The sequence below is a fragment of the Festucalex cinctus genome, chromosome 6 (assembly GCF_051991245.1).
Source record: "Festucalex cinctus isolate MCC-2025b chromosome 6, RoL_Fcin_1.0, whole genome shotgun sequence".
NCBI classification, from domain to species: domain Eukaryota; kingdom Metazoa; phylum Chordata; class Actinopteri; order Syngnathiformes; family Syngnathidae; genus Festucalex; species Festucalex cinctus.
Window position 1 is genome coordinate 3,250,594 of NC_135416.1, and position 22,169 is coordinate 3,272,762.

Genomic DNA, 22,169 nt, shown 5'->3' on the forward strand with positions numbered 1-22,169 from the left:
TTGCGTTCAATAAATGCTCGGAAACTTCTCGACGCTTGCCTGAAGAGGCGTCAAAACAAGCGGCAAAAATGTAATATTTTAGGTTTAAAACATTTAAATAGTCGGACTTCGCGCTATTACAAAATAAATAATTTTTTTAAAATCTAAACGGGGTTGAGCACGGTATACTTTTGAGTTAATGTAAAAGTCCGCCTGTACTTAAACGTCTCATGGATCAAGTCCAAAATTTAGTACAAATTAAACGGAAACTAGGCGGTGTTTTAAAAATAAATGATCTATTAATTAATTTAAGCCATCTCTTTTACAAAATAAGAAGACTTAACAATGTTCACTGCTCGTTTATAGGGATGATAGGTAACAGTGTTTCTCAAGTTTATTTTTATTTTGAAGAGATTACGTCACGCCACGTCACAGTTAAAAACAAACATTCCAAGATTTGTGAATCCAATCAAATATCAAATACCACTGTCATTTAAAAAAAATAAATAAAATAAAACTCAATTGGAATATTTGTATCAAAAGTCACAACAAAGCTTGTGCATAAAAAACACAACACGTTTGATTGCCTAATCATTATGGATGTCACAACATAAGGCCAATATCGTATTAAAACTTTGGAACTTTTTTTGTTTGTTTATTTTTATCGCCAACATCCCCACAATATCATGAGGTTCATATCGTCATCAGCCTTACATAAACGTCAGCACCATGAGATAAGGAGCAGGTAGCCATTTTGCTATCGGTGGCCATTTTAGGTTGTCCTTCAAGGGGCCATCCTTAAAAACAAACAAACTCGTGAGCAAATGCTTATTCAACATTACCAGCATTCTATAAGTTAAATATGTTTGAGCCTTTTCAGTTTATAGATGCTCTGGTAGCTGAAGGTGAGGCAAAAAGTAGGTAGACACTTGAAACGTAAACTTATTTCAGGAAGGAAGGATTTTAATTGGGCTATTTTTAAATAGTCTGTCTACTTTTGCCCCAGCTTGTACATAAAGGCGTACACTAGTGGCTTCATAACTCCCTGAATTGTGTAAACAGCAAACACACAAGAAAATTCACAATGAAGTGAGCATTTATCATGAAATGCTTAAGACAACAAAAAACAAAAAAAAACTCCTAAATGATGCCTACGAACTCCAACGAAATGCATGCTAGCTGGAAAGAACTGAACGAGAGAGCTCGCGCGCGTCAGGGCACCAAGTACATCTCCTTGGTCAGCATGGACACGACGCACGGGATCTGCTTCTTGGCGTCGAAGCCCGGCGCGGCGGAGATCGACTCGAACTCCAGCGCCACCTTGTGGTTGACGCGGGTCAGGATGTGCTGCAGCTCCAGCGTGTGACCGTGTGCGCTCAGCATCTCGCACAGCGACTGGATGAACCACGAGCCGGTCATCGTGTTCCTCCACGAGTAGTAGCCTGCAGGGATGATAAATAAAAAATAAATAAAAATAAAAAATAAAAAACGCAAAATAGGACATTTTGTGTTATTGAAATTAGTCCTTGTAACATAATTCCTCCCCCAAAGCTTTTATTTTGTAACATTTCATGAAAAAAAAAATCATATTTTGACTTTAACTTCTGAAAAATAAATGAAAAGCTATTATAAAAAAAAAGAAATGCAAAATGGTAAACAAAAAAAAAATGCTGTAAAATTATAATTTTTTTTCTCATTTCTTAATTATTTCCCCCCAATAATACTTAATTAAAATAATTCTGTAAAAATTCTGACTTATTAGGAAAAAAAACTGTAAAGGTCTATCTAATACTTTTATTATTATTATTTACACAAAATACAACTTCAAAAAAAAACTTAGCTGACTAAATACCACCATCATGACCAACTTAAAAATACAGTCGCATAGTCAAATACAGTCTAAATCAAATAAATACAATTTTAAGTTAATTATTGTAGCATAGGCAGAGTTTGAACATTTAATGTTATGATTCTTCTCTGCGCCACTAGAGGGGGCTTGCGTACCACTGGTGGTAATCATACCTCACAGCAACACTGATATTGTAAAACAAACAAGCAAAACTTGTAAAATGAAAGACTTTCTAATAATGTCAAAATAATTCTTCATATTTTTCCTCACAATCTCAAATAAAAATAATGACTTTAAAATAAAATGTAAAAAAAGCAACAAATAATTATTTGCATTAATAAAAAAAATATAAATTGTATAAATTTGATTCCTTGAAAATTTATATTTTTACATGTTAAAACTATTATACTTTTATTTATTTATTTATGTTTAGAATAATGATTTAAGAGAAAAACTCATGCAGCGCCTGCAAGATGAGGAGACCTGACCTGGCGCAGTGGAGTAGGCGTAGAGGAAGTCCGCCTCGACGGGGATCCGGGTGGTGCCGTCGTCGGCGCTGTCCGTTTCGATGCCGGCATCCAGTTCGGTGCCTCTGCACGCCTTCGCCATAGAGAAGAGGGACAAAAACGGCATTATTACGTTTGTTTACATTACAACTTTATTCTCCATTTGTTGTATTTCCTGTAAAATGTTAATAATAATAATAAATAATACATTTATTTTGTATAGTGCTTTTCAGAATAGTCAAAGACGCTTAACAGGTAGCGTGTCCCCCCCCCCAAAAAAAGATCCAGGACAATGATAAAATCAGTACAAAAGAAATAGTCCAAAACATAAAACCATTACAATAAAATCATTATAATAAAACTGGTGCAAAACTAAGCATTCATAATACGAAACATGTTATGTTATTTTCTTTTCTCTTACAATATGTCAGAACTTGCTCCAAAAATTATGGAATTTATTTTTTTTCTCCAATTCTTATTTTAAATTTAAAAAAAAAATAAATATGCAAAAATTGTGACTTTCATCATTAAAAAAAAACAAAACAAAAAAAACACGAAAAGTGTGATGATAACCATAGAAAATAAAATAAAAGTCTGATACTACAGATAACATAAAATAAATAAAATGAGTTCAAATGATTTCACAAAAAATAATAATTATGATCTTTGTTGCAATAAAAATATTTTTCTCATGAAATTAAATTTTTTTCTCATAATATATATATATATCTTTTTAATAGTTACTTCTATTTTTTTTCTTGTAATATTAGAAATTAGTTTGAAAATGATTCCATTTTCTCACACTCATATTCACTTTTTGTGCCAAACGAGCCCGAGTACCTGTATGAAGAAGAGCTTGGGCTTGCCCACCAGCGTCTTGCAGCGATCCCCGCGGAAAAGCGAGGTCAGGTATTTGAGCTCGATGGAGCCGTCGGTGCCGAAGAAGATGCCGTCGTCGCCGTGACTCAGCAGCACGCACGCCAGCGACGCGCAGCCGCCGTGATCCTCCTTGGACACTGACGAAACAATATGATCAGGTTATTTTAGTGAACTAATACTGAACGAAAAAAGCCAAAATACAAGTCGAGAAACAATTTCATTAATGAAATAAAATAAAAAACAAAAATGTTTTTAAAAAAAAACGAAAACTAACTGAAATTTTATGCTTACAAAACTAACTAAAACTAACTGTGAAAGTGTTTCACAGAAGTGACATCATCTCGCAGCAATAGAAAAGCAGCTTCACATGACATCGCTCCTATGGTGTTTTTTTAAATATTGCCCACAATTAATACATTAAAAAAAAAAAAAAAAAAAAAAACTAAAGCTAAAACTGAAACTAACTAAAACTAAAATGAAACTAAACATTTATTAAATAACTAAAACAAATAAAAACTAACAGAACCAGCCTGAAAACTAATTAAAACTAACTAAATTCAAAAAATAAAACTCAAAATGAAACAAAAACTAACTAAAAAAAATTCCAAAACCATAATAACCCTGGATGGGATGAAATTCTGATAACTGATTAATAAAAAAAAAAAAATATATATATATATATATAATATTAAGAATAATAATAATAGTAAAAAAAAAAAAAAACAGCTAAAACTAATACTGAAAATAACTAAAACTAAAATAAAACTAGGCATTTATTAAATAACTAAAACTAATAACTAACAGAACCATCCTGAAAACGAATTAAAACTAACTAAATTTAAAAAACTCAAAACAAAATAAAAACGAACTAAAATGAAAAATTCCAAAACTATAATAACCCTGGGTGGGATGAAATTCTGATAACTGATTAATTAAAAAATTAAAATAATAATAATAATAATAATAATAATAATAATAATAATAATAATAAAAGAAAATCAGAAATGAAAAAAAAAATTAATGAAATGACTAACTTAAGACCTGATTTCCTATGTGACAGCTCTTTATAGCGCTGCCATTAAACTGCTCACGTGTACCTAATGTTGTGTTTGTCTTGTAATACGGGATTTGGGAGCGGCTCACCTGCAGTTAAAACCTGTTTCATCTGCGTCACTGTCTGGTCATTGTAGATTTTGCACTTGTAACCCAACTTGGCGAACACTTTCATGGCGTTGGCCGCGTCCACGTCGGTGCCGTTGCGTTGATTCATGCCTGCGACATCAAAAACGACATTTCAATGAAAGATTTGGAAAAACACACACATCAATGGTCACTTATGATTTCATTCCAAAAGCAAAAGTGGAAGAGGAACTTGAAGTTGTGGTGTGACCCACGTCACATGACACTAATACTTGCGGTTACGTTCACTTCCTGCCGGACGACCGACGTCAGCATGAAGAGTCAAGCCGAGGCTCTTTAAATTGAATTTTAGTTTCACAGCTAAAATGGCAATAACAACGTTGATATAAAATAGTACACAAAAGCTGTTTACTGGGCGCCGACCGATATGGACTTTTTCATGCTGTGCCGATTCTGATGTTTGGCATAATAAAATTCCGACAATCGACTAATAAGGTGATTCATTTCAAAAATATAAAATGAACAAAATAGCTTCTTTGTTGGTCCCTGAACACTAATTAAAGGCGTAACAATTGACAGTTTTACAAAACTTTGATAGTATTTGTTTCACTTTACAACAGAGAGAAAAATCTTTTGAATGAATATCTTGAATTTTATGTTGTAACGTGTATATAAAAGATTAATTTTGCAGATTTTAAAAGCACTAATAACAGCTGGCTGATTAATCAGTTAGATAAGACGGTTCTGGTTTGCAGTAAAAAAAAAAAAAAGAAAAAAAAAAGGAATAAAATACAAATGTAAAATAAATATATGATTAATAAATAGTAAATATTTAGATATAAATTAAAATGAATAAAAGGTTAGAATACACATAAAAATAAGTAAATAAAAAAAGATACAAATTAAACATTAAAAATGTAAATAAAAAAAGTGTACAATATTTGTAAATTCCTCTCACATTGTATTCTGTAAAATGCAACTTATTCTATAGATTTTTTTATTAGTAAATATTTTTAGATATAAAATGAATAAAAAGTTAGAATACACATAAAACTAACAAAATAAAAAAAGATACAAATTAAATATTAAAAATGTAAATAATAAGTGTACAATATCTGTAAATTCCTCTCACAATTCTGTAGAATGTAACTTTTTTTTTAATAGTTTTTTTTATTAAAACTTTCTCATAAACATAGAAACGGTTTTCCTTTAATATACATATATATATATATATATATATATATATATAGTCAATGTAAAATTGAGAAAGTTGCATAAAATTGTGAATTTACCAAAGTATTAAAATGTAAATTACTTATTTTCTCATAAAACTATAAATTGTGTCATTTTATTTTTCGACAAAACTGCATGTCTCAGTAAAATGACTACACACAACCAGTCCATTATTTTAAAAATACTTGAAACAGGAAGTGAAAAGCTCTCCAAACTTGTGCCATTACAGATACACGTTTAGATAGAATTTAGAAACCTGTCCTCCTGTCAAAGTTCTTGTTGTTGATGATGATACATTGTCCGATGGAAGGGAACTGGAGACTGTATCTGTAACTGTATGACTGCGCCTGCCGGGCATCCACATCCATGGACCTGTCGGACCTGGCACAAAGCACACGCACACACACATTTTTTTTGTAAAGTCCATCAATAAAAACAAATTAACAATAAACAGCACGACTACAACATAGTGTGTTAAGCGTCTTTTGTCGGCGTCAACCATGAGCGGTTGCTCGCCGGCTAGTTGGTAAACTCACGGCTGTCCGTCGCCTCTTCTCGCGTCCGTGCAGTCAGCTCCAGCGGGCCCGTTAGCCGACATGATTACTACACAATTAATATTCACACGTACTCCGCTTTGAGTGATTACGCAATTAAATTGAAGTCTGCCACCGGCGTCGAGGAGGTAGACTGGGCGGGAGCTCGTGAGCTGCTGCTGCTGTAAACTAGCAAGCAACGCTTAGCAAGTAAACAAAAGATAGTGACGTCACGCCGAAAGGAGCGCTCGTTTTTGGATAAGGCGCTTGCCTTGTGAGCGGTGACTTAAAAAGTATCGTAAATTGAAAAAAATAAATAAATAAAATAAGCAAAACACATTTGATAAATTAAAAAGTGACTAAATAAATAATAAATAAAACGGATACATTCACATATACATTGCAAATAAAATAAAATGTGAATTTTACTAAGAAAAAAATGCACATTTAAAACTAAAAAAATTAAAATATAAGTTAGATTTTATTCTCACAAGCTTAGCTTGTAAATTGTTTTAAAATAGCATCTTTTTCATTAAAAATGTTTTTCTCATATTAACAAAATCCCTTGAATAACTTTTATTGCAATTTTAGTCTTGTAAAATGCTTACGTTTTTCATATTTACTGAGTCCGTCATTTTAGTGTACAACAATTTTTTTCATTTTTAATTAACATTTTTAAAATGTGCAGATTGTCTCTCAAAATTAATGCAAGTTCATTTACAAAAACATTTTTTTCATTTACAGAATAGTATCAAAAAATTGCAAAATAGTATTAATTTTTTTTTTTTAAATGGCAACACTTTTTCTTCATTTTTTTTTTTTTACATTTTAAAAATCTTATGACCCATGACAATAAAATGACTGCACAGCGGAATTATGCTAACACAAAAATGGAGTGGATAATCACCAATTTAATTAAACCAGGAACAGTGTATCCCGCTAAACTTCTGCAAACATATACAGATGTACATTTTTGGTGTGGAAATTACAGAAGACATTAAAAAAAACGGATTCAGTTAATGCACACATGATTAACAGTGAAGCTTGGAAGAAGGGGAAAAGATATGTACAGTGGCACCTTGAGATACAAATAAAGGAACCCAACTTATGTTTTGATGCCAACGCTGTGACTCAGGTGACTCAATTGAACTTTTGCCCTCAATGAATAACAACTACGCCATCTTACAGTAGTAGTAGTACAGTATTATTCTTAATTTATATCTAAATTAAGAATCTACCTACTCGTATACGAGTTACGAGTGCTGCTGTGGAACGTATTAAACTCATATCTCAAGGCACCACTGTATTTGGATAAAATAGACAAGATATACTTCAGCATGTAAAAATGTCAATCACTATTTGACAACAATTTGTAACAGAAAGTAAGTACACTTAAATTCGTGAGAAAAAAAAAAAGAAAGAAGAAATCTCATCCACAGCACAGTCCTTCAGTCTGTAGGGATGCAAATACTATAGAAAGTGGGGGAAAAAACACATGGCTTGAACTTTCGGGTAATTTATCTTTATTCTTATTATATACAGCGTTTGACTTTTTAGATGTAAATCCTACCTGAATATTTTTTTTTTTTTATATATTTTTATTTTTTTTATGAATAATGGACCCTGGAACACAGAAATAGTGGGGAAAAAGTTTTGGCAGTGATTGCATAGTATAACAAAATATTAACATACAAGTTTTTTTCTTTCCCTGTAAAGTTACATCTTGATGTAAACTAAATTAGGCTTTTTTTTATGGTTTTATTAGAAAAATGTTCTCATAAAATAATACCACAAAATTATTCTCGTATTTTTGTATTTATTTATTTTTGCAATGTTCACTGGGAAAATGATCATAGCATTTTTCTTGATTTTTCTCGTGATGTTCCAACTTTTTATTGTAATATAACTAATACTATGATTTTATTATTTTTAATTTTAACATTACAGTACTTGTAAAATTGTAACGTTATCCCTGCAAAAGTACATTTTTATGGTAATATACAATTTAGATTTTATTCTCATAACTTACAGGAAATGTAGAAATAAAAAAACATTTTGTAACTTTAATCTCCTATTACAACTTTTTTTTTTTTAACCCAATATTATTATTATTATTATTTTTTATATCTGCAACTTACTTGTTTTCCCCTTGTAATATTTTTTTTTTTACTCTCATAATATGATATTTTTTGTGTCATAAAATAAGATTTTTCATATTTTTTTCTCTAGAAACTGAATGTTTCTCTTGGAACATTATGGCATGATTCTCAAACCGTGATCAATTTTCTCATTTTTTCTTGAAAAATTACAACTTTTCTTATTGCAATATAACCCCCCCCCCTTATTATTGCAAATGTATTCTTGTGTATTCTGTATTCTTGTGCAAGTTAAAAAAAAAAATAAAAATCATTTTACAGCGTGTGGTCAGAAAATGTCGGGGCAAGCGTCCCAGCCGCTGCCACTGTCCTTGGTCTCCCAGTAGCCTCCCTTGTAGACATGCATGGTCTCTCCCGACACGGGGTCGTCCACCTTCTCGAACCACAGCGCCTGGTAGTTGTCTGGATGGACGGCTAGAAGGCATAAGAGGAACGAACACAATCAAGACTCAAAACCAAAACGACATATCGCGTTTATGACGTAGAGTCATTTTCATGATTTGTTTCTAAGGTTCCACTGTATTAACTCATTCAAACCCAAAAAACGTGTAAATACGTTTTTAAATATATGTTGTCATTCACTCCCCAAAACGTATTTATACGTTTTTTTTCTGTTTTGTTTTTTTCTCTATGCAACCACATACAGAAGGCTTTGATGCATCTTCTGACCTGAAAAGGTCACTTAAAACAATGGTAGTTATTGCAAAAAATGGCCAGCAGGCGGCAGCAGAGTATAAGAGATCAGCCAGGGCCATGTTACAACAAGCTCTTTTTGCCAGTGTTTTTAACAGGAATGTGAATAATGATGAAACTTAGCTATATTCTAATGTTAATTGCTGCGAAACGGAAACAGAAAAAATATATATCTTTTTCCTGATGAAACAAGAGACTCTAATCTTTCTTTTGGTAGGTCCCATTGTTTTTACAGCAATAAAACACAATATTCTGTGGGCATTGCAAAATCTGTCAAAATCCAGTAAAACAGCCGGGAGCGAATTGGGTTGCTTCAGTGGAAATGTCTGGAAGTGAATGAGTTAATGTATTTTCTAAATGATTGCCCCTTTTCGGTTCACTTTTAATTTCGCCTGGAAATACGCAGCACAAGTTCCCGAATAATCTATCTACGTGCTAATGTATACTATCTGCCTTCTACTGTATGTTACTTGCTTTTGGCTGCAGCTCCGCAAGAACCTTCATTGTCTTGGACTGAAAAGAGCGTGAGAACATGAGGAATGGTAACATGTACTACTACTACTATTACAAAAATATCTACAGTAGTAGTACGGGAATATTAAGGGGCTACTTGCATGTGACTGGAGGAGCAAGAAGAGGTGGTGCAGTGTGAAGGTTAGGAGAGTCCTCTGTGTCAGCTGAACGTCAGCACACACAAACATCTTTTGTCACTTCGTCAGCTGCCACTCAACTCGACGAGACTACGCGCTACACGATGCTACAACGTACCCTTCAAATGTGCTGCGTCGCATTTTAACGACAGTGTGAAATACGACCGTGTGCTCGGCTTCAAACACCAAACTTGGCTGGTTTGAAACCTTAATTTGAAAGCCTAACCCCCATCCTAAAACCTTATAACACAGGCCTGAAATTCTCATTTGTAAATATCCCCACTTAAGATGCCGACAAGTCAGACCACAAAACGTCAAAAGTAGATGGAAATAAAATGGCGTGCTAAAATGTTACGCAGCACATCCCTAATAAAACGAACAAATGAAATGTACACTACGAGGCTGCGTGGTGATACTTGCTTTCATCTGAAACCTCACTCGCTTCTGTTCCAATCTCATCTGTGTCAGCTAAAATGCAAATAGGCTAAGGTGAGAAGTGACAACAGACGCACGCACAAAAACTTAGTTTTGCAAAAGCAGTGGTTGTCAAACTTTTTAAACCAAGTAAATGCGCACCATTGCGGCCAACATTATAACACACTAAGCAACAGCAACACCTAGAAAGCTAACTATTAAGCTTACCAGCTAGCTAGAAAGTTAGCCATTCGACAGGGAGACAGCAATCTCAGAAAAGAGATAGCTACCCAGCTTTATTATTTACGAGCTTGATAATTAGCCAGCAATACAGTTACTTTGAAAGATGTATTTGTTAACTGGCATTACGATTAGCTTGCTTAAGCTAGCCAGTTAGAAGGCTAACTGCAAAGATATAACGTTATCTAGCCACAGTTAGCTAGCGATACAATACAATATACGTGCAATACAGACAGCATACTAACTACCATTATTATGAGCTAGCTAGGTCATTTTCAAAATGGCTCCCCAGAAAGACAGAACACTGTCGAGTATTAATTTGAAACAACTTGAAATAGTTAGCCATAGCCAGAAAGACGGCTATTGAAAGATAGCTAACAACCTAGCTCACTGGACAGTTAAGCTAGTTAGCCATTAGCCTACAAGATAACTACCTGTACAAAAAAAAAGTATAGACTGCCACATACAGTAACATTATTATCCATTTAAATAGTATAAACATGGCTATTTGGAAAGCTAGACCACAAACACACACTCAGTACCACTAGAGGGCGTCCTTGCCCCAAAAAGCATGAAAATGAGTATTGTACTTGCTTTTCAAAGGCGAGTCACTGTTTGAATCCTGGCTGGATGCTTCAAGATAGGACAAAGACAAGCAGAGAGTAGTATACAAATACACACATGCATGATCCTACAATGTCTTCCTTTCTAGCTAACTTTACATTATTATACACGAGGTTGACCCCAAAAACAACACGAGTAAAGTGGAAAATAGTCCCCTTTTGTCATGAGTTGCTCAGTGCGTGGCGAGTCTAAAAGCCAACACTTGCTGTTATTTATGTATGGCACCCACGCAGAACTAGCGGAATAAAAGCTTAATCTGTCTGCTTGCTAAATCAGCGGAAGTAAGACAGTTACGATGGCTTGGTTACCGCCAAACCGGTTTCTTACCCTCCTCGGGCGTGCTGGCCGCCTTGGCGACCTCCCGCTCCCTTTCCCGACGAGCCGTCCGCTGTTTCTCCTCCAACCTCTGCTTCTCCGCGTTGGCCCTGTCCCACAGGCCGTCTTCCATGAGACGCTGGTCGGGCCGCCGCCGGCTGTCGGTGGGCGCCACGCCCTCCTCAGGTTCGTTGAGCGTCAGCGCCAGTGAGGAGAAGAAGTGCATGCTCTCTGCTCCCTCTCTGCGGATAGCGAACGCCTCAGAGACTCACGTCACCTGCAATTATTTGCGGGGGGACCGATTGCGGCGTCACGTACGGTAAGGCGTTCTTCCTCCATATTTCCTTGGCTTTGAGAGTCTGGTAGACGGTCCGCTGTTTGCCCTCGGCACCGTTTTCGCTCTTGCTGCTCTGCGTGATCCTGGAGAACTCCATCTTCTCGTCCCACGTGCCCGACAGCACATAATGTGCCTTTCCGTCTTTGTCGGTCACCACACCCGTCACCTACCAGAAGAGAAATACAATGTGGTGATCTTGAGAGCTTAAAATATCCTAAAAACATCTTATATTGAATCGAAATCAGATGCAAAAAAAAAAAAAATGCAAATAAATTTCAAATTTTCAACTTTATCAATTAAATTAAAATTCACCTTCCTTGCCACGTCTCTGGAAAAGTAACTGTAGGGAGTGAATTTAAGGTGGCAGCGATCTCCAGTTTTGTGGTTTTCCACGTCAATCTCCCCTGACTGGATTAAAACAAAAACCTTATTGTTCAAAAAGTTCACGCCACATTACGGTATTCCCTCCAAGTCAACGTCATCCTCGTACCTGATCAATCCATAACTTTCCCACAATAATATTGTGCACTGTGGTGGTCACTTTCTTCCAAGAGTAATGGTTGCCGCTCTTGTTAAATATGCACTGGATAGAACCTGAGGAAGACAACAATCATATTGCATCATATTTGTTCAGAAATGTACAGCGCATACTCGCGTTAATAAGGCGTACTCACCCAAGGGGATGATGGACAAATATTTTCCTCGGAATTTGCTGGCTAAGGTGATTTCCTGTCTGAGCGTCCAGCCTTTTTCAGAGATGGCGTGGTGGGCTGCTGCAGGCGGATGGTGGCTCACCTGAGAGAACAGGTAAGTGAGGGCACAAACTACCTGAGATATTTTACCGGAATCCTGACCCCCATGTTAATATGCTGATGTTTATCATAGGTTTTTAAAGATTTTTTTTTAAAATTATTAATATATAATTTTTTCTTGCTTGCCTTTGGTGCAGGTGGCGTGGGCTCATGTCCCCACCCGGGAGACCATGTTTGTATGTGTGAGTGTTTGTGTGAGTGAGTGTATTTAAAAAAAAAAAAAAAAAGGGGGGGGGGGGGGGTAGAGTCACCAAGGCGCGAGCTTACTGCATGTGGAAAGATTTTATTTTAAAGTTGGCCTCACTATTGGCTGCGTGTTACTGTTCGATCATAGATAGGATGAACAATTGTTTCTGCTTTTATCTTGACTAGTTTTGCTGACAGTCTCGCTCTCTATACATGGAAAAGAAAAAAAAAAAAAAAAAAAAAAGACATTTGAAGGTGTGGTGGCTAGCAATTCGGTGCAGTATGCTGCCACTCCTAAATGAATATCAACACTGGTTCTCCCACATTTTTTGTTTACAAGAATGATCACTGTATTTTCTGTATCGTTTCATGTTTAATTGTAATTTCACATTTTGTATTTTATTATACCCAATATAATTGTATACTTTTAATTTTTCTGTGTTATTATATTAATGTTTAACTACATTTTTGTTAACTTTTCATTTATTTTTATTATTTTGTTTAGAATTTTATATTATATACTTATCTTATATCCAGAAGCATTTGTATTTATTGTGAATTTTATGTAGATTTTGACTTCTAATATTTATTCATCTTATATTTATTTTTATTTAATAATTTATATGTTCTAGAGTATATGCATGTTTAATTGTATATTTATTTGGTATCATATCGTATTTTTTGTTCTACAACTGTAATCAATGAGCTATGTGTCTTTAAACTTTTTCTTTTTTTTATTGAACATTCAGACTAACAGATCAAAAAGGTGCTTAAGGATCTTAACACCTAAAATTAGGCAAGCCTTCATTCAGAACAACAATTTTCCTGTAGATCCAAAAAGGTCAACATTTTGAGTGCTCGTATTGTATTGCAGTCAGTTTCTACCTGCTCGCAAAGAGAGCGATAGCCACACTCTTGCAGGCGATCCAGCTCGAAGGTTTCGCCCAGCAGCGGGTTGAAGGGCTTGCCGGTGCGGTGGACGGTGGTGGAGTAGGACGACACGGTGAAGGCGGCCACGTAGCACATCTGCTCCAGGGAGCTCTGACACTTGGCCGCCTTGTCCAGCAGCTCGTAGTACTCCAGATCTTCGGACAGGCGTTGCAGCATGGACAGAGGCTCGTTAAAGTTCACCTAGAGGGGAGGCAGATGAGGGGGAGGGGCTTTGGCGGTACTTCGTTTGGGTGGCTGAGGGCGTTTTTGGCGGCAGCGTACTCACAGGCATCGGTATCTTGGAGAGCTCCTTGCCGATGCAGTTCTTCATGATGCTCCACAGGTTGAGGGAGTAGTTGGGCTTTTCCGGGATGCGCGTCCGCCGTTGCCTGACGGGCTCCAGCTCCTGTGGCTGCGGGGACTCCGGGCTGGACGTTAGTGACAGTTCGTCGAACTGAACCAAGGGGGAGGAGGACAACTTGATTATGATGCGGGAGAGGGGAGCATACAGTGAATCCCCGTTTATGGCAGGGATACGTTCCAGACACAATCAGTGAAAATCTGTGATGCAGAGACCAAAGTGTGGGGTTAGAGAATTCACCTCAGTAACAAGTAATTTGCTAGCAGGATGATGAAGTACTGCTTCAGCAAGTGAAAATGTCTAGCTTTCTTTATTCATATACTGCTCGTATCGCCGCCTTGTTCCCATTAATAGCCGCTTGCCTAGTTGCAACACCCTACTACCTCTGCCCCGATCACTGTGGTTACAAACAAAGTGTGATGTGGATGTTTAGTGCTGTTAATTCAGTTCCTATTCATACATATTAATGTAAGGATTAGGGATGTAACGATATCCAAACACCAAAATATGATATTATCTCGATATGAAGGTCACAATACGATAATTAGCACGATATGGTGGGGAGGTTGGCGATACAAAAGGTCACAATATTGTTAAAAAAAAAAAAAAAACAGCTCATACTAAAAAAAACAAACAAAAAAAAAACTAAAAAAAAACATTACAGCAATAAAAAATGTAAAAATATTCTAAATATTATATATAAAAAATATATAATATATATATTGGGGCACTAATGCAAGCACACATTGAGTTCCTACACATATTGACTCTGTTCACAAGCATATTATGCATTATCCTGGATTTTAAACATAGGAGGACCAAAACATGCCTTAAACTGCGCTAAAAAAGTAGCCACCAGAGTGTGTTAAAACTGCACAAACGGAAATCAACCTGCCTTTTTTGAACAGATGTGCTGCTTTTAAAATCGGGACATGACAACGACGATATATTGTGGCACTTTTAATATCGCAATATCATGATATTACCATGATCGTTACATCCCTAGTAAGGATGTCAGAAAGCTTTTATTTAGACTCCCGGGGAACTGTTTTAAATTTTGAGAAAAAAAAAGCACAATATGTCTCCTTTTCAATAGAAATCAAATGTACACACATTTACCGACAGATCATCCACGCCGGTCTCATTGCTCTGCCTGCTTACATTGCTGCCAGATCTCCTGTAGGACAGACAAAAAAAATATTATCCATATTATTGATTAACTAGCACTAAAGCCTTGGCAAAGGTGTATACCTGTGATATTTTGGGTCAGCGGGAACGGTGATGAACTCTGCCGGGTCCTCTATGGCGTCAAAAAACTCGATGTCGTCGTCGTCTTCATCGCTGGCATCCCCCTTTCCCGACATTCCACCTGAAGCAAAGTGTGGAGGATTACATGTCGCACTGGCCTTCATTTGTACAAACGGAAACATTGGCACACACATTACTACAACTCCACTGATGAGTCCACGCTTAAATTCATCTGGCAGACTTTTGTTTCTGCCGTTTTGGCTCGCAAGATATTGACAAGTTAGGTTAGGGTTAGTGGGTAAGAGTAGGTGTTAAATTAGTGGGTAGAAGTAGGGTTAAGGGGTTGGAATTACTGGTCAAGGACTTTTCACACTGCACTTAGCAACAATCCACCTCCTTGCAGTGACACCAGATGTCGCAGCCAATAGAAGAGATGCTGGCGGAGTGATTTCGCTGTAATAATAGCAATAGACCAACCAGAAGTCACTACACAAGCACTTCCATATATGGGCATGCTTGCTGTTGTCCTTGCACACTACCCCAAGGTGCACAATAAGGAAACCAAATGGAGTGTAAAAAGGCCTTTCATTTCAAACATAATTGATTAGATAGAACTTTAAATGACGATTCAAGCACCAAATTACGGCCAATGCCTTAAATTAATGTAAATTCTTAAGTAATATGAGTGTAATACAATACATCAAATAAGGCAAAAATAATGACTATTATTGCTATACGCACCTAATTTTTGTCAAATGTGCCATGCTAAAAAATATAAAAACAGAACTAAAGTCAACAATGAACAAACTCTCCACAAGTTGTTCATAAACGTCATATGGAACAAATATCACAGTAAGGAGGCATTTGTATTATAAAATAGATGGAATTAGTGCTGGAAGTGATGAAAAATATGATAGGTTAAATGTTAGGAGTTGCAGGGAGGAGTGGGAGTAACAGGGTTAAGATTTCGGGTTAAGAAATGACTTCAAAGTGTACCTTTGCTCCCTAAGTCCATGTTGCTGGGCGACGGCGGAAGTACGGTGACTCCCCTGAAAGCTCTCTCCAGGTGGTTGTGCTGCTTGGCCAGCTGCTCCAGCGTGTCCTCCAAGCGGATCCTCTGTGCCCTCTCCAGCTGCAAGGCCTTCTGCCAGCGCTTGCTGTGATTCTGAGCCATGGACAGGAAGTCTCGGCACGCCTACGCACAGCAAACCCATCAGCCCGGTCGACGACGTCGGGCTCCTTTTCGGTGGGCGGTGACTTACGTTGATCATCGCGTTGGAGGTGATTCGGAAGAGCGTGGCCCTCTCGGTGACTTGTCTGACCTTCTCGCCCATGTCCGCTGCCACATGGATGCCCTCGAGTTCTGACAAAGATCTGTTCAGGGGGGGTGGAGTCAACTCAATCATCACTCCACTGTGCTGTACAATACTGACACAATATATGCTCGGTTTTATACCTTTGCAGGGCTGACCCATGTTTGACAATAAGATCATTGCAGGTGTTGAGGTCCTCCACTTTGCTGCTGAGCGTGCGCAGCGTAGACTGGATTTCCACATTGCGGCCGCCTCCCTGTCCCGGGGTGGGGTGTGCTTCAGACATTTCATCCGCTGACTCGTCTGTAGGCGACGGCGATGAAGACAGTCAAGCAAGTGCAACGTGAAAATAGGAAATTCGGCCTCACCGGATAGATCCGGTATGGGGAACGCGTTCGTCTTGGCAAGCTCCAGGGCGGTGATCCAGCGCTGGCGCTCCACCTCCGAGCTGGCCTTCAGGTGGTACGTCTGCGCGCCCCCGTTTGAGATGACAAAGTTGCACGAGTCCTCCACGACAATGTTGGCCGTGGCTAAGTTGATGGTACCGCGGCACGTGTGACTCATCTCAGCCTGGGTTCTGTGGACAAGATCATTGTTGATTTCATTGAAAACTTTTAACAATGACATTTTTTAGGGTAACCTTGAAAAATATTTTTTGTAACACGTTTCCAAGAATATTAGGACTTTAATAATAACTTGTAGAAATTACTATTTAACAAATGCACACCAGATGGTAAGAGCGATTCAGTTTTGCGGCAGCAAGTACAGCCCCAACTTGTTTTGTTTCCTGTATAAACACCAGCGAATGTGAAGTCACATGGCTTAGTCTTAAGGTACAACTCAAGGACACTTGGATTCCTACCGGTAATACGAGAGCAGCCCATTAGTGAGGACAAACCAGCGTCTCTGGTACCCTTTGATGTAGTTGGTCCACTTGAAGAGCCAGCCCTTGTATGTGTCACCCGGGGTGGGAGTGGGGGGCTTGGACTCTGATGACATCACAGCAGCCTGGTAGGGTAAAATGGCTCATCTCATTGACATAGAATATGGTGGGCCAAAAGTACATAAACAAATTTAAAATGTATTTAATTCAATCGTACTTATATGAAATTAAATAAAGAAGACACAAAGAAGGGATGGAGGGGGTGCATTCTGACTACATGGTTGTATCAAATTATATATATATATATATATATATATATATATATATATATATATATATATATATATAAAGACAGACCTCTCTCTTGGTCAGACACACGTCATCATTATGACACGACTGTATAAAAATGGTTGGAAAAATTGTCAATCAAAGCCAAATTAATCATGTTCATTTTTTTGTTTTAACACTAATGCAGCAGTCAAATACAAACGTCATAACGTACGTGTGTGTGTGTGATCGTGTGTCAGCTGTCAGTGATGCAGTGATGACAGCGAGTCGCGGTGAGCTAACGTCTTTGAGCCCGGTAACTTGTTTTAAATTCATTTTAATAAAAAACACCTTCGGTGGCAACACATACTGTGACACAGGAGGTAGTGTGTTAACATAGTAGCGTGGAGAAAATAATTGAAAAAGTTACCTGAAAAGAGCAGGAAGCCAATTCAAGGCATGAAAATCTCCTTAAACTCTGGCCGCCACTAAGCTTGCTAGCTAGACCGGAAGTTGTCATCCATCTTGGCCGGACACGCAGGATGTGTGGTATCCAAGAAAAGCAGTCAACTGTCGAATGACGTTTTTCTCTTATGATGCTTCATTTGTGTAATATCCAAAGATGGTTGACCTGTTTTCATGTCAAATGCTTATTTTATTTTTTATTTTAATATATTGAAATTGTACAACGATTTTTGTATCTGGCATATATGCAAGACGTATTCTTAAATGTGTTGAACTGTGTTAATAAAAGCATTTAAAAAATAATAAAAAGTGTGATATCCGCTCACATAGCTCTCGACAATTTTTTTTTTTTTTTTTGAAATCCCACGTTACATTTTTCCCCGTGAGATCACCCCCCCCCCCCCCCCCCAAAAAAAAAAAAAAAAAATAGTAATCCAAAATCTTACTTCACTTGCTTTAGAGTTCCGGTGACAGGAACAGTCACCATCAACCACCCACCTTGGTTGTGACTGGACAGCGGGTCGAAAGCCATGTTACAAAAACATCTAGAAATTGTAAACAATTATATGTTTTAAATTACTTCATGCAAGGCGTAATTGAGATATACAACTAGTATGGCGGCAGCTATTTCTTACGCGTAAATATATAAGTGACTCACTAATAACTTGACTAATAATGCATACAATGATGACGGTGTTGACGTCATCACCTAAATGTCAACCGTCAAATTTTGGTTCCGCCAAGAGATGACAGTAAACGTCACTGGGCCATTTCAGCTCTATTATGATTATTTTACTATCAATGCTTCGCCCAATGGCAGGCATTTTCATAATGCATCATGCAACCTCATTGCCCACTGTTTTAGGTAGGAAACGTAGTGTACGTTTAATTTTTTTTTTTTTTGTTTGTTTTGAAGATTTTTTTTGGGGGGGGGGGTTAAAAACAAATATATACAGCATTGTACAGTGATAATTTATATTAAATTAACATTTAGAATTTGAGTAGATTTTGAACAAGATAAATTAAATATAATCTTACACCCACCATAAAAGTTTGTTTTTAGTTGTACTGTGATAAAGTATGACCACACTCAAATCCTAGAAATAAGGAAAAACGGATCTTTGTCTGAATTTTATTGACAATTTTCTAACTACAACAACTACAACCATTTTCGATTTGAAACAAGCACTGGAAAACACAAGTGCAGTATGTACGTGTTTGGAAAGAAAATACCAACTACTGTCCTACAAGTATTTATTTGGTGATGGTGTTGGCGTTCATGCTCTTGCCGCTTCCGCTGAGAACGATGTAGGGCGTTTTCTGCGACTTCTGCTTCTCCTGAAGCAGCGCCACGGTCCCCAGCGGCGTGTCGCTGCTGCTCATCTTCTTCAGCAGCGCCTCCTCCTCCAGCTTTTTCATCCTGCGCTCCGTCTTCATCTTGCCCGAGCCCTTGCCGTGGAATCTGTGCGACAGCTGCCTGAAGGCCTCCTTGGGCGTCAGCTTGCGACCGGACTCGTCCACGTACTCGATCTTGACATCGGGTTTGTAGCCGTCTTTGTCCTTGAAGTCCTGCGTGAAGCCGCGGTACTCCTCGCGGCGGCTGTACTTGTCGTCGAAGCCCATCTTGTCCTCGATGCAGTAGTTGTCGTTGGGCAGGGCGCCTTTGGTGGCTTTGACGCGCGCCACTTTTTGCATCTCCGTCTCCAGCAGTCCTTTATTCTTGCACAAGTGCAAGGCGGCGGCCAGGCCCGAGTTGACGATGGGCTCCTCGTCCAGAATGGTGGCGGAGGCGGTGGCGAAGTCGGGATGCTTCGGCTCCTCGTCCAGGTTGACGCTGCTCCAGCCGATGTTGTCCTCGGCGTCCGAGTTGGAGCCGCTGGCGCCGTCCCGCTCTTCTTCCTGCTCAAAGTCCATCATGTCCTCCTGGTCCTCGCGGTTGCCCGACAGGCCGTAGGTGGGGATGTCGCCCAGCGTCCGGCAAAACTCGGACGTGGCGTTGAAGACGATGTTGTTGCGCTTCTCCGCGTCCTTGTCGCCGTCGCCCTTGGAGAGCCGCTTCACCCGCTCGGCGATCTTCTCGCCGGAGTCCTTGAGGAGCCGCTTCTGCCTCAGCTTCCTCTGCTTCTCCAGCTGCTTCTGCAGCTCCTGCTCGGCCTCATCCTCTTCCATGACGCTGGGCTCGGGCGGCGTGAAGTCCTCGTCGTCGCTGATGTCCATTTCCGCCGTGCGGATGTCGTCGGACGTTTGCGGCGCCGCTGTCGCCGTCGCCACCTCGTGCGGCCACCTGCCGCTGTTCTCCTCGTCGTCTTCGTAGTCCGCTTTGCGGCCACGCCCCCGCGTCCTGGAGCCGAAGTCCGACTTGCGCGTGTCGTCCAGGAGCAAGAAGTCGGCCACTGTCGTTTTCTCCTTCTTCCGGATTTTCTTCACGCGCCGCTTGGTCTTTTTGAAGCCCACCATCTCCTGGGGCAAGTAGTACTCGGACGCAATCGCGAGCGAGGGCATCTCCAAGGACTGCGCCTGGCTGCGGAGTGTCTCCCGCATGGCCTGCAGCTCCCGCTCCCGCTCGCCGTCGGCCACGCCGCCCGCCTTCAAGCGGAAGCTTTTCTTCTTTTCGCCGTCGATCTCCTCGTCATATTTGGACAGCACCACGCGCGGCTTGAATGTCACCATGTCGTCCACGCTCTCCTCCTCCTCGTACGGCTTGTAGTCGGGCTTCTTCTTCTTCAGCTCGACGTTCTTGTCCGCCTTCTCCTTGTCCACCAGCCCCACGTTCTCCAGCACGTCCTCCTCCTCCTCGAGCACACCTTTGTCCTGCAGCGTGAGGACGACCGTCTGGCCTTCGCCGAAGGAGTCCACTTTGTGCTGCACTTTAAGACCTTTCAGATCTCGCGCTGTGTATGCGGTGTTTTTCCGCCCTTGCCCGAACTCCTCCTCCACCAGGTTGCTCACGCCAAACTCCTGGTCCATCTCCTCCAGGAGTTTGGCTCTCTTCTCCGCCATCTCTTTATCCTTTGCCGCTTTCCGGCTCTTCTCCACCCAGGCGGCTGTGTCCTCCAGCCAGTCGTCCTCAGCCAGGGTCTTGACTTTGCCAAGTTTCTGGTTCAGTAGGCGCTTCTCCTTCATGGCAGCCAGTTTCTCCTTGATGTCTTTCTGCTTCTGGATGAGAGCCGGGTTGATGGTCTCCGCCACCAGCGGCTCTTCCTTGGTGCCGAGTTCCTTCTTGTTGTCGTTCAACTCGAGCGGTTTCAGGCCCAGCTTGGCTCGGAGCTTGTTGGTCTCCTCGATGCTGAGAGATGCATCTCCACTGGCGGACTGAGCTTGCGTCTCACCGTTTCCCTCCTCGTACATCTTATCAATTTTCTCCTTCTTGATGCGTGGCTCCCCGCCGCTTCTCTCGGTTTTGCTGCGGCTATCGCGTCCGCTCCTGTCCCTGGACGCGGACCGCTTTCGTCTGTCCTTCTCCCGAGTGCCATCTCGGTCCGACGCGTCTCTGTCGCGCTCCTTGCGGCGATGTTTCTTGTGCTCGCGACGGCGATCCTCGGCTTCCCTGTCGCGACTCTTTTCCTTATGCTTCTTGGACGAACCCATTGTTATTTCCTCTGTGGTGACAAGTTAGGAATAATTTTTCGCTTATCTTGACTATGAGCAAGTGATTACAAATTGACGCTAGCTCGGAGTTGCTAACGCGCTAGCATAGGCGATTTGCCCCAATGGAAGACTTTTACTCACTCAGCAAGCGGCCAAAAAGGAATCGCCGCCCGTTGATCGACACTATGCAAAGCTAAGCCAAGATAAGTGAGCTAATGAGTCATTTAGGCTCAATTTTGAGTTTTCGTCCAAGCTCCGTCCGACGAAGCGCGGACGACACGGTCACGTTGGAGAAGTCACTTCCGGTTGTTAAAGTTAATTGACTGCCATCTACAGGACAGGCTGATTGTTACAGCAGGAAAGCGTTGACGATGCCCCGACAAAACAAAACAAAACAAAACAAAACAAAACAAAACAAGTCGAGTGAGTCGAAGTTTTACTTTATGTGATGTTTTTTTCCCCATGTTGACTCTTTTATTTTATGTTTTTTTACTGAATAAAAACAAGTACACAACAGAAATTGACATGCTGAAAACATGCAATAGAGTATATATGTAGTATACTAATG

General features: G+C 39.5%; 3 protein-coding genes across 7 annotated transcripts; all 3 read right to left on the bottom strand.

Moving 5' to 3' along the window:
- Positions 1–361: 361 nt before the first annotated feature.
- casp3a (caspase 3, apoptosis-related cysteine peptidase a) lies at positions 362–6,365 on the bottom strand. The gene is made up of 6 exons (XM_077524883.1): positions 6,123–6,365; positions 5,843–5,967; positions 4,357–4,485; positions 3,175–3,350; positions 2,317–2,428; positions 362–1,421 (listed from the first exon to the last, which is right to left on the bottom strand). The coding sequence occupies exons 1-6, from the start codon at positions 6,182–6,184 to the stop codon at positions 1,192–1,194; spliced, it is 834 nt and encodes a 277-aa protein (XP_077381009.1). The 5' UTR covers positions 6,185–6,365; the 3' UTR covers positions 362–1,191.
- Positions 6,366–7,010: 645 nt separating this feature from the next.
- Positions 7,011–18,142, bottom strand: LOC144020978 (oxysterol-binding protein 1-like). Of its 5 annotated transcripts, XM_077524912.1 has the most exons (20): positions 17,979–18,142; positions 17,261–17,406; positions 16,767–16,975; positions 16,542–16,701; positions 16,348–16,459; positions 16,082–16,280; positions 15,089–15,206; positions 14,951–15,014; positions 13,763–13,930; positions 13,432–13,677; positions 12,223–12,343; positions 12,039–12,142; positions 11,861–11,956; positions 11,530–11,714; positions 11,224–11,453; positions 10,867–10,905; positions 10,039–10,086; positions 9,579–9,645; positions 9,443–9,481; positions 8,547–8,689 (listed from the first exon to the last, which is right to left on the bottom strand). In XM_077524912.1, exons 1-19 carry the CDS (start codon positions 18,066–18,068, stop codon positions 9,469–9,471), a joined length of 2,415 nt encoding a protein of 804 aa, XP_077381038.1. In that variant the 5' UTR covers positions 18,069–18,142; the 3' UTR covers positions 8,547–8,689; positions 9,443–9,468. The 5 variants fall into 5 exon arrangements, with proteins under 5 accessions (XP_077381041.1, XP_077381037.1, XP_077381036.1 ...); XM_077524915.1 differs by lacking the exons at positions 9,443–9,481; positions 9,579–9,645; positions 10,039–10,086 and having other exon boundaries at positions 7,011–8,689; positions 17,312–17,406; XM_077524911.1 differs by lacking the exons at positions 9,443–9,481; positions 9,579–9,645; positions 10,039–10,086 and having other exon boundaries at positions 7,011–8,689; positions 14,957–15,014.
- Positions 18,143–19,131: 989 nt separating this feature from the next.
- On the bottom strand, positions 19,132–21,957 carry sart1 (spliceosome associated factor 1, recruiter of U4/U6.U5 tri-snRNP). The gene is made up of 2 exons (XM_077523275.1): positions 21,743–21,957; positions 19,132–21,612 (listed from the first exon to the last, which is right to left on the bottom strand). The coding sequence occupies exon 2, from the start codon at positions 21,599–21,601 to the stop codon at positions 19,268–19,270; it is 2,334 nt and encodes a 777-aa protein (XP_077379401.1). The 5' UTR covers positions 21,602–21,612; positions 21,743–21,957; the 3' UTR covers positions 19,132–19,267.
- Positions 21,958–22,169: the final 212 nt, after the last annotated feature.